At 29.2% G+C, this 18,268-nt stretch overlaps 1 protein-coding gene across 1 annotated transcript in view; it reads left to right on the top strand.

Annotated features, from left to right (window-relative positions):
- The first annotated feature begins 321 nt into the window (after positions 1–321).
- LOC129943163 (uncharacterized) overlaps positions 322–18,268 on the top strand; it is a 53,547-nt gene continuing 35,600 nt past the window's right edge. Inside the window, exon 1 of the mRNA XM_056052430.1 lies at positions 322–1,158. Coding sequence (XP_055908405.1) covers positions 1,090–1,158 — 69 coding nt within the window. The 5' untranslated portion in view covers positions 322–1,089. The remainder of the gene's footprint in view (positions 1,159–18,268) is intronic.

The following is an 18,268-nucleotide window of genomic DNA, read 5'->3' as shown; positions in this document are numbered from 1 at the left end:
AGTCATCGCAAAAGCCAAAACATCACAAGACTTCTTTCATGTGTACACATTTAAGACCATGCTTTGAATTTTGGTTTTACGATCTTAAATCTACGATATTTCCATCCATCGCAACTTCAAGCCCACAATCCACAATTTGTAAACAAAGTTTCAGACCACTCTTTCACCTGAAGAAATGGGGAGAGAGCAAAGCAAATTAACAATCCGTATCCACTTCCACACTCTTTTCGAAGAAGGTTAAGAAATAAAAGAAATTGAAAAAGAAAAGATAAAAATACCAGTAACCCAGTCCACCATTATCATCGGCAACAAGACGTCCACTTCAATGTCACACTAAAAGAATCCGAGCCAAACCGCCTTGTACACAACATACGTCATCTCCGTCGTAGTCGTCGTCGTCGTAGTCTTACATCCGATTCCACTAGCCCAGAAAAAGATTCAGTTCGAGCCAGTACCTGGCATCAAGCCAGACGCCAGAGCAACACACCACAATTTCTGCTCTTGATATTAAAAATACAAATCGTTTTTCTTTCCCCATTAAACTTATATATTTTTATGTTTTATATTAACGTATCTTTATTTTATGAAACCGATCACGTACCACCATTCGTGCATATGTGCGCTTTCGCCAAAGTGTAATGACTGCCTTACCTGCTGATTTTCATTTTCGTCATTCGCTCGGTTAGCTATAGAAAGACAGTCTTACGGAAATGCTAAGATACTTTGGTCGATTTTGTTCGTTTTTAAATTAACTTATCAGTCGGGGAGCTACGCACTCAACAAAAATAAAAAGAAAAGAAACCGAAAATCTTATAGAACCAAAGATTTTATTGATAAGAAAGTCATTTGAATCTTTTATTCGTTAGCAATCAAAAAAAGACGCGCGTAATATTAAATTTGGAGGCTTTTGATCTAGTGAAGTGAAGTTTCGAAACCAGTTTAGTGTGAAGGAGATAAAAAAGAATTTTATTGATCATACTACCTGTGATGTGATGTGATGGCAAAGTAACAAGAATCAGTGAAAGGATTTAACTAAAATTCCCCTTTTTTTTATTTTCAAAACGATTGTGAAAGTCATCGTCATAATCAATGCATGAGTCGTACGGGTTTGCTGATTCCTTCAGGCCTGTTGTGGATTATTTTAACCGATATTTTACAGTAAGTATTCAATTTATAGAATGAAAAAGATATGTTTAAACACAATCAAAGGGATATCGCCAATAAACCTTAAAAGAAAGTTTATATGAGTAATATAAATACCAAATTTGAAAGGGAAATGGACGTTACACATTTTGAAAGAGACAGAAATAACAAAGGAATGGAAGTTTCTTTAATCCCTGAGCAAACAATTATTCGAAAGCTTTTCAGAACCATCACACTATTTTTTGGTTGAGTGATTAAGAAATTATTGTTTTGCAGAAATTAATCTTCCAACTATGGTACCTTAACCTTAATTCACTGCAAACAAGCTAAAATTTGGTCTTCAAAGTTATTAAATTTTTTCTAAGTAGTCAAATTTTTGACTTTTCACAAATATTGGTTGCCAAAGCTCGTAGGGAACCAGAACCTATAGTGGACGTTTTTCTTATAAGTATAAGACATTCTAAAATTGAAAAAGCTACACTAGGCTGTTGAAGAACATTAATTTGCATCTTATATTCTTTATATTATCGTTTGGTAAAATAATACAAGAGTGAAATTTATTAGAGATTTTAATCAATACTTCCATCTACTAAAATTAATATTTAATGGATCCTGGAATCTTATTTATTTGAGCGACTGAAACTAAAGTTTAAACTTTCAAGAACTGATAGTGATGTAATTTGTATATATATTATTCCGACAATAAAATAAAATTCCAAGTATTTCCTATGATTTGTCAAAGAAGGAAGGTTTATGAGAGAAAGTCTTTATGAGTAAGTCGGAAATATATGCATATCATGAACCACGGAAGGGATCGTAGACAGAAACGCAAAAATCTTTTCTGAATGGTTTCGACTCATTTGACGTGAATGGCATTGTATGGTGACCATACTACATACTCAGGCACATTTCACAGACATGTTCATTAAATGTTAGTTTCGAATCTAAGACAAAACCCAAGTCAGAAAAAATAAATACTCTACATAAAGGATTGTAACTTTTTTCGTGTAAAACTCATGGTTTAATAGTTGTCAGCATTTAAAACAAGACGATTATCATTACCCATCCCTAAATAATATTTAGTCTTCTTACAAGAGAAGACAGTCAAATGTTAAGTTGATTTTTTGAAAATTTTAATGTAATGAATATAATATGTTAGGACAGACGAATTTTGTATGATCGAAACCAAATCATTTATAAATAAAACAAGTAGAGTAGGACCTAGGTGTCTACCCTAAGGGACACCAAAATTCACAACAAATTAAATCGAAAACTCATTATGAAATTAACAACTATCTCTCAAATATTGCTGTGCTAGTTTGAAAAGTAATGTTTTATGACACAATTTGTCAAAGGCCTTGCCGATATCAGTAAATTATCACTCAACTCGTTAACGTTTTTCATAAGTAAGGAGTCTTTATTTCAATCTATATGAAGTTTAGTGAAAACCTTGAATTTGATACTCTCATTGTTTTAAAAATTACGTCGTGGACTTAATTTAAAGTGCTGTTTAAGAATCCAAACCTTAATAAAAAAGAGGCTGGGATGCGACCTACACTGATAACTTCCCATCCCGTCTGTCGGTTTTTCTTGCTTAAAAGTTTGTCTGTATGTATTTTTACCAAATTTGCGCTATATTTTTTGTAGATTTTATTTTTTATGAAAAAAACGGACTGTTGGATTTTTAAATAAAAATTACTGAATATTGAAAACAATATTTTCTCTGAAATAAAATAAGTTTGAAGACAATATTTTTAATTTTTGAAAAGCTATTTGAGCCGAAAGTAAATTTTTACCAAGTTTTAGTAGGTATTGTTTTTTTTAGAGTTTTATTTTTTGTAAAAAAAACCGTCAATTCGAATTTTTTAAAAATTTTATCAAATGTTAGAAAACAATGTTTCTTATAGGATAAAATTAGTTTGAAGCCAATATTTAAAATTTTTGAAGAGATATTTGAGTCGAAAATCAATTTTTACCAACTTTTATACTTTTTTTCAGGTTTTTATTTTTTGTAAAAAAAAACTATCAATTCAATTTTTCTCAAAATTTGTCCTAATGTTGAAAACAATATTTCCTACAAGAAAAAATTAGTAAGAACCTATTATCTCAAAGTTTTTAAAAGATATTTGAGTCGAAAATCATTTTTTACGAACTTTTGTTAATTTTTTTGTCGGTTTTTAATTTTTTGTACAAAAACTGTCAAATCGATTTTTTTCAAACTTTAACTGAATGTTGACAACAAGATGTTTTGAAAGATAGAAGTAAATTAAAGCCAATATCTCAAAGTTTTGAAAAGATGTTTGAGTCGAAAAGTCAATTTTTACCAACTTTTATACATTTTTTTTTAGGTTTTTTTTTTTTTTTTAAAAACTGTCAATTAGATTTTTCTCAAAATTTTATCAGATGTCAAAAACATTATTCTTCGTTGCACAACATTGTTTTAGAGATGAAATTATATGTCAGTCGTAAAATTTTGGAGGTGATACATTTTTTTTTTCAGTTTTATTGATTTATAAAAAAAACCGTTGTATTGATTTTTTTCAAAAAATATACCTGTTTGGTATCACGTTACAATATATTATATACAATTTAATTAAAGTCTCTAGCGTTTTTGGTTCGTAAGATATTTAAGGTTAACCAAAAATTTTACCTTTTTTTCAAACTGCAATTTTCTTGAGAGCCCTTTCTGCCTTATTATCTATATAACAAAATTTATTTGAAGTCGATATCTCTTCTGGTTCTTGAGCTATGGACGACGAGAAAAACGTCGCCAACGTACTTTTATTTCGACTCTAGGGACCTTAAAACGTCGAGAAATGTCAAAATTTTCAATTTGACAAATCGGACCCATTACAATAACTTCCTATGGGAAGTTAAAAAGAGGCTGGGATGCGACCCACACTGATAACTTCCCATTCCGTCCGATTTGTCTTACTTAAAAGTTTGTAGGTTTTCGTGTTGGCTTAAAAACGTAGTAAGTTGAATTATTTTTAAAAATTTTGAAATTACCCACAATATTTTTCATACACAAATTTTTAACCATTTTAGTAGTTAAATTTTTACAAATTGGATGAATGGAATTAATTTGAGAGATATCAAGAACCGAACATCAATTTTTACTAAATTTGCGTACTATTTTTTGTAGATTTTATTTTTTTTATGAAAACACCGACTTTTGGATTTTTATAAGAAAAAAAAAATACTACTGAATATCGGAAACAATATTTTCTGTGAAATAAAAAATGTATGAAAACAATGTTTTTAATATTTGAATCGAAAGTAAATTTTTACCAACTTTTATTAATATTTTGGTTAGGTTTTAATTTTGTTGTAAAAAATTATCAATTAATTTTTTTTTTTAAATTTGACCGAATATTTAAAATTAATTAAATTTAAATTAAATTTAATTAAACAAACACGCAATTTTTTGAGAGTTCTTTCTGAATTATTATCTGTATAACAAAATTCGTTTGAAGTCGATATCTCTACTGGTTTTTGTGCTATGGACGTCGAAAAAAATTGAATTCCCCAACGTACGAACGTACACACGCACGCTCAGACATTTCTTTAAAAATCTTTCGTTTTGACTTTGGGGCCTTGAAAAGTCGAGAAATGCCAACAATTTTAATTTGATAAATCGGAACGATTACAATAACTTCCTACGGGAAGTTAACAAATAGAATAGGACCAAAATGGCTACCCTGGGGGACCCCAGAATTCGAAACAAAAACTTGAACACTCATTACAAAAATATGAGGTGATGCAGTTTATGATATTCTCGTTAAAACCTCGCTGTGCTAGTTTTAAAACTTATGTTTTATGAGAAAATCAGAAAATCAACTTGTTAACTTTTTTGAAAAACATCTAAAACAAAAGGACGTAAAGTAAAACAGTAACAGTTTTTTGTGTATTGATATTATAAAAAAGTTCTTCCAAAGAAAAGAAAACAGCGAGTTATTTAGAGATGTAAACAAAAATGTTAAGGTGAAATTAGGTAACAATTGAAGTTCGCATAGTATTCCACAAATAATTTTTAACTGGATGAAATTGGTTGTTTATTCGTTCAGCGTTAAATAAACGGAATTTAATTAGAACCTTGTGTTAACAAAAAGATTAATAGGGTTTAACTTATTCCAATTCTTTAACTATTAACGCTTGATAGAAATTACTTAAATTTGGTTAAGTAAGGATTTAAAATCAATTTTTTAAGTAACTTTGTGAATTTTTTCTAATACCTCCACTACCATAATTTGAATACCTTAAACCTGTCAATTAAAAAAGTGTATTCATTATAGACCAACAAATATTTTATATCATACATAATATAAGTACATCAGCTCCTATGTTTTAGGTAACTACACAGAGGATATAGAAATGTTCCTAATCAATTGAAGCACTAAGAAAATTATCCTGAAAACAACAATCCATTTTTAAATGATTAAGTAATTTAAATTCTCGCCTTCAAGTTTCCCCTTAAAATGCTCTAAACAACCGGAAACGGGGATGATTAATTCTTAATCAAAAATCAAATTATCTCTTTACAATAAATGTTGCGGCGAATTTTTTAAAATCTTATATGTTACCTTTTTTTTCATTTATGTATCTTAATGAGTTTTTGAAAATTTTCGTAAGTTAGGAGTCTTTATTTGACTCTATATGAATCTTCCTGAATCCTTGAAAGTCAGGTGAAATCTAACTACTTATTAAGATTTTTTGAATATCATATGAAATAAGAACACACATTTTAAATGAATATTGAATAAAATGCACGACTGGGTCGCACGAACTTGCTCCTGTATGCAAAGAGTCTGTTTAAAAAAGTACTTATATGAGATTTAAAAATATACCTGTAAAATAAGTTTGGCTTCAAAGATATAAATGCCATTTGAATTGTCCAAAAAACCGCACGATCTTTGAATATGAAAACCATAGTACTCTCATGAGCAGAAACTTTAGGGCGACCAGATGCCGAGTCGTTGGCGTGGCTTTAGTATCGAAAGTGGAGAAATTCAGCGGGAGCGAGAGAAAAATATTATTCCCATTCCAATAAGCAGCCAGCAGAATAAGGGAGATAATTAATTTTCGACCCAAAAAGTCAACACAATTTTCTTCATTTTATTTGAGTCTATCCTCGTATATGTTTTCACATAAAGAGCTTCCATATGAAGGTTGATGAATTTGTTTTATTTATATCAACGCACTATATATAACAAACAAAATGGCTTAATATTGTATCTAATAAGGGGATGAAACAAACTTTTGCATGCTTAAGTCAGCTGTTTAGGATCTTTTACCGATATTTGTTTTTATTTACATTCATAAGGCTTGTTTTACTTGTGTACGATCTTTGTATATGAAAAATGGTTTCTATTACCTATAAAGCTACAATGCGATTCATATAGATTCAACTTATTCCTTAAAAGCTTTTTTCCTTTAGATAGCTTTATTGTAATTTCATATTAGAAGAACCTGGATGGAAAATAAATAAGATAACAAAGAGGCAGACCATGAATGTTTAAATTGTAAGGCGATCGCCTATTGGTTGTGTAGTTAGGTAGCAGGTAGATGTCTAAAACGACCATAGAATAGTTCACTTGGCGTGCTTAGCTTTGATAGATAGATAAGGACATGTTTATGATGATAATGAAGGAATGTTATTGGTGGCTAGAAGGTACATACTACATTCCTTCTTAAGTTTTCAGTTCAAACATGGAGTTATTACGTTCAGTCTATTTTTTTTTACTAAAGTTTTAAAAAACGAGCATACGAACAAGTACAAGAAATTGCTGTTCATGTGTTGTTTACAGTCAGGCTCTTGTGCGTTTTGGATTTTAGTTAAGAAGTGACACGTAAGCAGTAGTTGTAGAAGTTGTACGTAATACTTTTATAAATAGGTACAATGCGTATGCGTTGAAAAAGTGATTCTAATAGAAAATACATATACTCTCTCTGGCCAGTTTCTTTAACTTGTAGGTACTAAGTATTTATTTTTTTTATATAGGCGAAGGCCAGTAAATCATGTGTGAAACAACCTTATTCGTAAGGAATAATATTTTAAAATCATATATACAAAGTTACCAAGATAATACTTCTTGATAGACTCTTTAAAATAGATTTTTGATTAAATATATCATATAAATGTGTACCAAATGCATTAATTTGGATGAAAGATATGAATGTAATTACAATTTTGTCAAAATAATGCGCTCTTTCGGGCTCATGCACACTAAAAATAATTTAAAAAATAATATTTTAAGATTCAAAATTTTACCTGAAAAATAAGTTTGTCTTCAAAAATTTAAATGCCATTTTATAAATAAAAAAACCGTTGATTTTTAAAATTTTTATTTTGAAAATCGTTAGAGCGGTTTTTTTTAAATTAATTTTTTATATATAAAATTTTCCAATTTTGTTCTAAAAATATTTTTGGAATGCAGTTGTTTAGTGATTGTAAATATACGTCTTCCGTTTGAATTTCGTAAAAAATTGTTGACCCGTTTTTGGGATATAGAGTTTTGAAAAATAAAAATTCAATATTTTTTAAAAAACCCAAACAATTAAAAATTGCATTTTTGTTAATCAAATATTGTTAAGGCAATATAGGAGCTTATTCAGAAAAAAAATTATTAAAATCAGTTTATAAGTTGCTGAGAAAATTAAAAAACAAAATAACGGTTCTATGAGCGGTACCTTTCCTGAGCAATACAAAAATATGGTTTTCTTATAAAAAGAAGCCAAGTTAAAAAATAATATTTCAGAGAAAATTAAAAAAAAATCTATTGGTTTGTTTTTGAGAAAATTCGAATTTTCGGTTTTTGACCAAAAAAATTGTATGGGGGCCACTGTTAGTTTTGATCTTAAAAAAAAAATGAAAAAAACGCCTAACGCGAATCTGCTCAAAACCTTAACTTCCAAGTTTGAACTCAATCGACCCAATGGTTTAGGCTGTAGGAGCGTGGACAGACAGACAAAATCGACCGGACGGAACCACGGGACCCACTTTTTTCGACTTGTCTACCATCGTTATATCATGTTTGATTAAAATCTCGAGTTCGAAATTTTGCACGAATGCAAAACTTGCCATATAGTTCCTATATGTCGCAAGTAAAAAAGGAATTATAGATTTGGAAAACCATCTCATATTTCATTAAAAAAAAAAGTACTCTATAAACTTAGAAATCTCCGAAATATCTTACATACGTATTGTTTTCTAATTTTTAAAAGTTATATCATAAAAATATGCTGTGATACATTAGTTTTGAAGAAGTATTTGAATTTAGGCCATCAAAACACAAGAACAATTTATTAGCCAGAAAAAAAAACTTACCGACTCGTTTTAATATTCCGTAATATTTTTGTAGTTATCAAAAGTATAATTTATCATTATTATAATAGCGATAATCTTGAGACAAACAGTGGAAAATACTTAAGGTCTTAATACTTAAATATATTTGTTCATTGAAAACTCATCTTTTTCGTTTAATCTATTTAAAATATAAAAAAGTTCATTTTACCAGACTTCTACTGTATTTAAAAAATGTGAAAGCTATTTAAAAAAAAAAATATTAATAGCTATTCATTTAAATTCAATCCACTTTCCAATGAATCATATTTTTTATTCACTCCTTTTACCCCTAATATTATGATTCATGAATTTATTCAAAAATTAGATCTGTGTCCCATATTTTTATTTATGAATAGAAAAAATACATGAATATTTTTATTATTAACAATGATTTCTTTTAGTTATTTTTTTTTAAATAGTCATCGACTTTAAAACTAGCTTAATATGAACAAAACATATTTAAACCTTGTTTTATATGAAAATATTTCTGGTTTTGGCACAGGAATTTGAAATTTAAGTTTAAACTATATTAATTGAATTGAAAACAGAAGCAAATAAATCTACTCTAAGCCAGTTATACTACCGTCTTACAATGTGGAGCTAAGTATAAACAATTTTTCGTATCTCTCAATATTTCCCAACATAATCTACCTTAAAATCTAGTGAAAATTGTCTGATTTAAATGCTTAAGACATTTGCCATAATTTCAAGTTACCGAATGTTAAAAACGTTGTTTTTTGTTGCACAAAATTGTTTTCGATATGAAATTATATATTACTCGTAAAATTTTTGAGGTGAACATTTTTTTTCAGTTTTTTGATTCATAAAAACCCGTTGATAAAAATATATTGGTTTGGTATCACAATACAGTATACAATATAAAATTTAATTCAAGTCTCTAGCGTCATTGGGTCGTGGGATATTTATGGTTAACCAAAGGCAACCATTCAATTTTCTTGAGAGTCCTTTCTGCATCTTTCTGTATTATTATCTGTATAACAAAATTTGTTTGACGTCGATATCTCTACTGGTTCTTGGGCTATGGACGACGAGAAAAACGTCCCAAACGGACGAACATACGTACAAGTGGTTTATTTCGCCTCTAGGGACCTTGAAATGTCGAAAAATGTCAAAATTTTCAATTCCACAAATCGGACGAATTACAATAACTTCCTATGGGAAGTTAAAAATCACGATTTGCACGATATGCATTTTGATTTGAGCATTAATTTTTATAATAATCCTGAATAAGTTTAACGCTATACTTGATTGTGAATCTTTCCGTGGTTCAAATTCAGTAAGTATTAACTTGAGAAATGTCAAAAGAAATTCGTAAAAAACTTGATGTTTACTTGTGCTTCACATTCAGAATTATTTGAGGGCTCATAAACAGTAGATAAGAAATCTTGTAGACTTTACTATAAATAACAGGAGAAATGATTTTCATTAGATATTTTTTAGCTTAAGATGTTTTTTATTATTTCAAAACCACTGTCATCAGGGATTTAAAGGACCTACAATTTTAAGCCGAATCCGAACGGAAAATTTAAGAAAGAGCTTTTCATGACAGTGCAATTCACCAACGATCGTGACAAGGGTACTATACACCTTTAGTACATACACAGAACGAACAAAGTTATCATATTGACTATTTTGGTAATCAATATGACTATTTGGTAGTCAATTTTTAGCTGATAACCTCGATAGTCAATAGAACAATTTTCGGTTGTTAATTTTGGGATCCGAAATTTTTTTTACAATCTGCTAATCAATATGACAACTGCAGTCCTCAATATGACAACTTTGGTTGTCGTACTGACAACTGTGGTAGTCAATACGACAACTGCGGTTGTCAATATGACAATTTTTGTTGAAAACCGAAATCTAATTTGACTACCAGGTAGTCAATATAACAATTCTGGATAGTCAAATTTGGTGACAGCTATATTGTCATATTGGCTACCGAAATTGTTCTATCGACTCCTTTTGTTGTCATATTGACTACTTAAAATTGACAATCGAAAATTGTTCTATTGACTATCCAGTAGTCAATTTTTTAAAATAAGGCTGTTATATTGACTATTTTGGTATTCAATGCGACAAGTTGTCCAAATTTCAAGTTGACTATCGACGATTGTTAATATGACAACTTTTTTTTTCTGTGTTGTATGTAGAAAAATGCAATTATTCCATTTAGAAGAAAAAGATAAATAATGGAAAAATCACCTACTTTCTTTTACAGTTCTTGTTTAATACCTAGTTTAATAAAACTGAAATAATGATTGAATAACATAGAACATAAAAAACGTAAAGCTTATGTTATTGATAAGGTTAAGCCAGAGGTGTATACTTATGCAAAAGTCATAACTAACTGAATGTAGATATTTTAAACCAAGTTTTCATTTGTTCTAAACCGGATAAGCACTTTCACAATATTCATCATCGTTGGCGACCGACGTCAATTATATTACCCTTCAACAATTCTTTTCCACTATCTTGATGTCATCCACCAAATTAGTTTGTTTCTAGTCACCTCTGAACCTTTCAAAACTAAGTGAACTTAATGAATTTGTTACAATACCTACTTCAACGAACATTGGATACGATTCATGATTGTAGATTGTCTTGAATCGTCCTTCCATACATAAGGATCCAATCACTCTTTGTATACGACTTTCCTTCCGAAGGTTGCTGAGAGGTTACTTTTGTGCAAAACATTCAAGTTCTAGTAGCATATGAAGGGGGATCATAGTTTATAAATTATGTTTTTGGATGTAAGAGTTTTGTTTTACTTGATTTCTTTTATGATGTTATTATTATCAGCTTCTTTTATTGATCCAAGGATTGTACTACTTCGAAAATTACACTCGGCTAATAGGAATTCCTGACGTACTTTTTTAGTAATATCACCACCATATTCTCCTTTTTTTTCTTAATAATGTCACAAACATACGTGGCATTCAGATTTTATTTTATTTTTCCTCTTTTATTAAAAAAATGCATCCTCGTTACAATAAATGAAAAATGTCTCATTTTCCATAATGCTAACCTTTGTTTCATAAAAAAATCAATAAAACGCATCCATCTCAAAAATAATGAAATGCATAACCCGCCTTTCTCCTTGAAATGTCACTCCACCATATCAACGAGGCAAAAATTGTATATTTCCTTAGAGTTTATTGTTGTTGGTTCTGTTCTTCCATGTTTTACTCACTCTAAGCACGTCTGAACTACTTATGAGCTTTACTCGCATAGTCACGTAACCCTGGGGTTATGGGAAAATGCGATATGATGGGATATGTGGCACAAAGATAATAATTTAACTTAGTTACATCCATTTTTCAGAACTTTTAGTGAATCTCTGTAGGTACATTAACCAAGTGAAGACCTAAGGTTGTATAAACAATCATTTTTATTGCCAAAATATTATGACAAGACAAAGCATTATTATTGGGAACCTTCTGAGAATAATTCTTGTATTTTTATTTCTCCTCATATTTAATTGATTGTTTTTGTTCTGGAACTGAAACTTTTTTAAATAACCATTTTTCTCCCAAAATTCATTCAAGGTTAACTTAAAGCCCTTTCCTGAAAAAAAGAACTGATTTCTGAATTCTGATTTCCTTTTCACTTGAAATTATTTTAATGACAGTTCATGTTTTAAATTTTTGTGTTGAATTTTTTGTTTCAAAATGTTGTTTTATTAATACCGATTTTATTTGTATGTGATATTACTAGCAAAAACAAACTGACAGTGGTTTTGAAAAAGACATGATTTCATTTAAAATTCCAATATTACGTAGAACTACCAATTAAATTGGTTAAACAAAATTTGACACACATGAGCTAAATAAAAGTGGTTTCACATAAAAAGAAGACTATTTAAATTTTTCACTTTAAACCAAGAATACATAATAATAAACTAACATTTTTTGTTGGGAAAAATTAAAAGTGTTAAATTATTTAAAGTGAATCTGAATAGTGAAGAGAACATTTTGATTCCCTCCAACTACATAAATGACCGTAGTTACTAAAAAGTAGAAGCAAACAAAAAACAACAAGGGACCCTTGGGCGTATACTTACTTTTTTATTTTTGTTCGAATTCCTTTTTCCTCTAAACATTAATAGTACAAATTTGGTGTGGGTTTTTTATTTATAAAAAAAAACATTAAATTAAATTAATGATTTTTTGAAATAAAGTAGTAATGATTAAATTTAAAGAGGTCCTCAATGGAATTAGATGTAAAAGTGTTTTATCATGCAGCCCTAAGAAAAATCTCATTAATTGAATTTGTAGTAATCAAAGTGAAAAAAGAACATTTCTATTTGAAATCTTTATTGAAGATCTTAAGTTTGATTAAATGATGACTAAAAACCCCTGTAGTCATGTGACTATGAATAGAGTTTATAACACTCTTTTTTTTAAGGTAATTTCAAGTCATCACAATCATTTAGCATAACAGAAAATATCATGACAAAATATAGCTTGTTAGGTAGTCCGTTGCTATTTTTTGAGAGCCATACGGTATTCAAAGTAAATATTAACTAAATTCATTGCTTTGATATATGAATTAGTTTGAATAAGTCATTATACGTCCCCTGGGAAGATTTGCGTTTACCATGCACACAAACGACTACAAGACAAATCACCATCATTCTCTAAAGACATTTGAACCTCATCGTGACTTAAATGCTACCAGTTAAGTAAAGGTAATAATGCACACTAAGCACGTTGGTATAATTCGGAAGAACAATCAACGTTGATGGAAGAGTGAGAATAATATACCTATTCTTAGCTTAGACTTTTAATTGCGTCTGATGAAGGCAACTTTCACATCTCACACACTTTATATGTGAGAATAATAATTGTTATGTGATGTGCTGCTACTGAGATGAGATAATGTAAGTCTTTAAAATTGTTTGAAATGAGACGTTAATAGATCTGTGGCGTATTTAAGGAGCGGTTGTTTTGTTAAATATGATTTTTGAAGGCAATGTCTCTGAAATTGCGTTAAATGAATCATTTTGACATAATTCTGTCTTTTCTTAAGTAATTGAGTGACATTAGGGCTTTAAGGAATGTTAAACTGTTCGCAAAGCTAAAACATATGTCAAACTTGAGAGAAATTTAAGTTAATATTATTAACACTATTTAATTTTGATACTAAACAAAAGCAATCCTGGTTTTAAATACTACGTACAAGTTATAACATTCTCATTTTCTTTTGATCATACATTTTTCACTACTCCTTTGTTTGATAGACCTTTTTTGTAAGAATTAAATGAAAAATTGACTTTGGAAACACAAACTTCAATCTTCAAAGAGCCGACTTTTCCATCTTAATGCTTAAAGTATATATGATGAAATAGAAAGATAGATTTAAAATTTCCCTATTTAAAATTAAATTAGGTTGGAAATAAATAAAAGATTAACTGAAAATTGTCAATAGCATTTTGCATATGACAAAATAGTTTGATTCGAAAATATAATTTTGCTAACAAAATTTTTAGTCATTTATCATTTCTTGAAAGTTTTTATTTCCTATAAAAACCAAAAATAAAGATTGTATTTTTTAGGAACAACATTTTTGTTAAAAATTAAATTTAGCACAGAATGTTATCAAGAAATTAGCTAAAAACCAATTTTTTTTAAATTTTTGAAGAGATATTTAGGTTAAAAATAAGAATCTTCCAAATTTTAGTAATGTTTTCTTTTAGGTTTTTATTCTTTGTAAAAACTGCTCATTCGATTTTTCTCAAAATTTTAACAGATGTAAGAAACACATAAAATTATTTTGGAGATAAAATCATTTTTTTACGTAGAATATTCGAGGCGACAGCTATTTTTTCAGTTTTTCTGATTCATAAAAATATACTTCATTAAATTTTTTTCAAAATTATATCAGTATGGTATGACATCAGATTATTTTGTATAAGATTTAATTCAAGTCGCTAAATTTATTGTTAAGCAAAGTCCTTTCTGCATCATTATCTATGTAACAACATTTATTTGGGGTCTATGTCTCTACTCGTTCTAGAGATTTGGACGACAAAAAAAGCTGTCCAAACGCACGGACGTACGAAGGTACATTCGCCAGACTTCTTTCTAAAAATATTTAATTTAAATTCTATGGACCTTGAGAAATATCAACATTTTCAATTTGGACCGATTCAAAAACTTCCTATGGGAAAGTTTTTGAGATATTGGCGGGCCAGCTGTAAAATGTATGAAAGTGGAGAAAAATGTTAAAATTATTTTTTATTAATTGTACAATAAAATGAACTGAAATTTAATGAAATGAAATAATAAATATTCGATACATTTCTTTACCAAGTTTTGATCTCTAAAACTGGTTGTTTTTTTAAATTTAATATTTGATTGAGTTCTTATTCATTTATTCATCAAGCTTTTAAGCATAACAAATCTGATTTAGATCTCTATTTGAGTTTGAACTTCAATTTATTAAATCCTCAAATTGTAGCCTGTAGGATATTAGAACTCGGTTAAACAATAATCTTACTTCTTTCAAAGGCTCTATTTAAATTCATTCCGAAATGGATTATATGTCAGACGACAAAGAATTTTATAACGCAAGTATAAAATAGTTTTTGGAAAATAAATTAACATAACATACAAATTTTGCGAAAACCTCATAAACAGTAAATAAAAATATGTGTTTATGTTATACCCATGGCATGATGGTTAGTGCGTCGACTTTTACGCCGACGATCTAATTGCGTACAGAAGGGCCCAAAAGGTTAAGGTTATTAGAATTCACTTGCAGTGTGATTTTAACAAGATTCAGCGATATTGCGAAGACTGGCAACTGTCCAGAAGTCGGAGACACTTTTGTTCCGGACTCCGTTGGCTAGGGCCACGAGGGATACGTATAGGAATTGGCACAAGATGGTCATCGTTGATCTTCACGGTAAGCCATTAGCAAGCAAAAGTGTTGTGAAGTACCTCGGTATCTGGTTAGATCAGTATTTATATTTCGACAGACATATGTATAAATGCTGCTCTGACCAGAGCCAGAGGAGCCTTCGCATTGACGTAACGGCTGTTTTTTAGCAGTCGGCTTGAATCCAGAGTGAAGGTAATTTGCTACATGGCCCTCATAAGGCCGATGATCGTTTATGGTTGTCATGTTTGCTTTTGCGTTGCTCCTTCCTAGATGGAGAAGTTTCGGGTGTTCAAGCGGCAGTGTTTACGACGCTGTACCGGCTTATATCGAACACCCGAATCTTCTTATGTGCATTACTATTCCAACGAGGTCCTATACAACGGGGCTCGAATCAAGTTCTCGCTTGAGCGGCTTCATTCCACCAGAAGCATTCCTCTTTTTAGATAGATGCGGTCTAATACAGGATAGATTTTCAGTTCCATTAATCTACCACGTAAGACGCCACCCAATTTATTTATTTGTTTATATGTGTACAATTGTTTAATTAAAAAAGAATAGTTTTAAATATGTAACATTAATCTTAAATGAAATACTGTTATACAAAAAAACACAATGGATAATATCAAAACCAAATTCCTAATCTAACATACAATAACAGATGTTCTTATGTTCGTACTACAATAAAAGCAAAAAAAAGTCTTCTTCAGTTTCATCCAAAGAGACCTAAAATTGCAAGAAGTCAAAAACGATTTTGAAAAGAAGAAACCAGAAATGATAATATGTAAGGAAATGCTCGAGATCTTAACATTCCAAAAAAAAATATTATATGATAAACCAATGATTATAAGATCGAATTTTAATTTATTTTAGAACATTTTTGACAAGCAAATTGAAAATTTAACAGCTAATATAGGCATTTTAACGAAGAGAAAAACGTATGTTCATTGCTGAACAATATTTCCAAAATAGTGCAATTTATAGGAACATGTTTTTAAAATTTTACCAAAACTTGAATGCCACATAAAACCTATTAAACATTTTTACACAATAATTAACTCAGTCTTTCTTTATTGTTCAATATTCTTGCATCCATGTTCAATACAGATAAAAGAGTCAAACTGTTTTTGCATTTCTAAAATTCACATTTTACAATTAGGTACATATTTTTAAACCGCCAATTATTTAAGACTTTTGTTTTACTTACCTAACTTGTAATTTTCAACTTCCCAGAGGAAATTATTGTAATGGTCCGATTTGTCAAATTGAAAATTTTGACATGTTCTCGACGTTTCAAGGTCCCTGCAGTCGAAATATATATATATTTTGAGATATCGACTTCAAATAAATTTTGTTATTCATATGATAATGCAGAAAGATACAGAAAGGGCTCTCAAGAAAATTGCACGGGTGGTTTTTCTACCAAAAGTAGTTTAAAAAAGAGGTACAAATGTTGGTTAACCCTAAATATCTCAGGAATTAATATCGCTAGAGACTTGAATTAAAATCAATATTATTTTTTTGAACGCAATACCAAACCAGTATATCTTAGAAAAAAATTCAATTAACGGTATTTTTTCATAAATCAAAGAAACTGAAAAAAAAATAATTTGTCACCTCGAAAATATTATGAATAAAAAATGCTTTAATCTTGAAACAATTGTTTTCAATGAATAATCTTGTTTTTTACAACTGGTGAAATTTTTAAGAAAAATCAAATTGCCACTTCTTGTATAAAAAATGTAAACCTAAAAAATCTTTACTCAAAGTTGGTACAAATTGATTTTCGACTCAAATATCTTTTCAAAGGTTAGAGATCGTGGCTTTAAATTACTTTTATCTTTTAAAAAAATATTGTTGTCAACATTCAGTAACATTTTGAATAAAATCTAAATGATAGTTTTTCTACAAAAAAATGTACTTTCGACTCATAAGCTTTTCAAAAAGTAAAAATATTGTCTTCAAACTTTGTTATTTCACAGAAAATATTGTTTCGATACCCATTCAGTAGTAGTCCGTTGTTTCATTAAAAAATAAAAATGTACACAAAAATTGTACGCAAATCTGGTAAATATTGTTGTTCGGTTCTTCATATCTCTCAAATTAATTTCATTCATCCAATTTGTAAAAATTTAAGAAATGCTTCTAAAATTGGTAAAAAATTTGTTTTCGACTAAAAATCTATTTAACAAAACTAGATTTTCAAACTAAACTATTTGTTTATATACAAAATTTTGTTGGTAATTTTAAAATTTTTAAGAATAATTCAACTGACAACTTTTTTAACCCAACACGAAAACCTAGAAACTCAAGGCAAATCGACAGACAAGATGGGAAGTTATTAGTAAGGTCGCATTCCAGCTTTTTTTTTGAAAATTAATTTACTAGTCATTTTAACTTTTAATAAAATAATCTTAGGTATTAAAGTCTCTTTTTTAATTGTACTTTTTTTTCTCAGTGTATTCTATTTTGAGGTTTAAAGGACCATTATTTTTGAATTTTCATATAATTCTAAACAAGATTCTTTCAAGTTTTGAGAAAAATTGACGATTTGGCCCAACCTCTGAAATGATAGAAAATAAAACTAGAACAATGTCAATAACACACCAAGTGACCAAATTTAGAATTTGAACATGAATATAAATTATTGTAAATTCCAAACAAAATTTAAAAAACATTTAACTTGGATCTTATGTAATAAGCAGATACAAAAACACACCCAAACTTGTATTTGTTGACACACTTATCTAAATATTTATATCCGTGGGAGAAAACTTTTTTCACAGATACAAAATTATGGAGGTTTACTGATAATTTACATAAAAGATGGGTGTCAATCCATCGGTTTATTATATAAATGAGATTTTCTGTGCACGC

Source organism: Eupeodes corollae, chromosome 1 (assembly GCF_945859685.1).
Source record: "Eupeodes corollae chromosome 1, idEupCoro1.1, whole genome shotgun sequence".
NCBI lineage: Eukaryota > Metazoa > Arthropoda > Insecta > Diptera > Syrphidae > Eupeodes > Eupeodes corollae.
The sequence above is the reverse complement of the archived record's forward strand: the minus strand, read 5'-3'. Positions and strand labels throughout refer to the sequence as shown.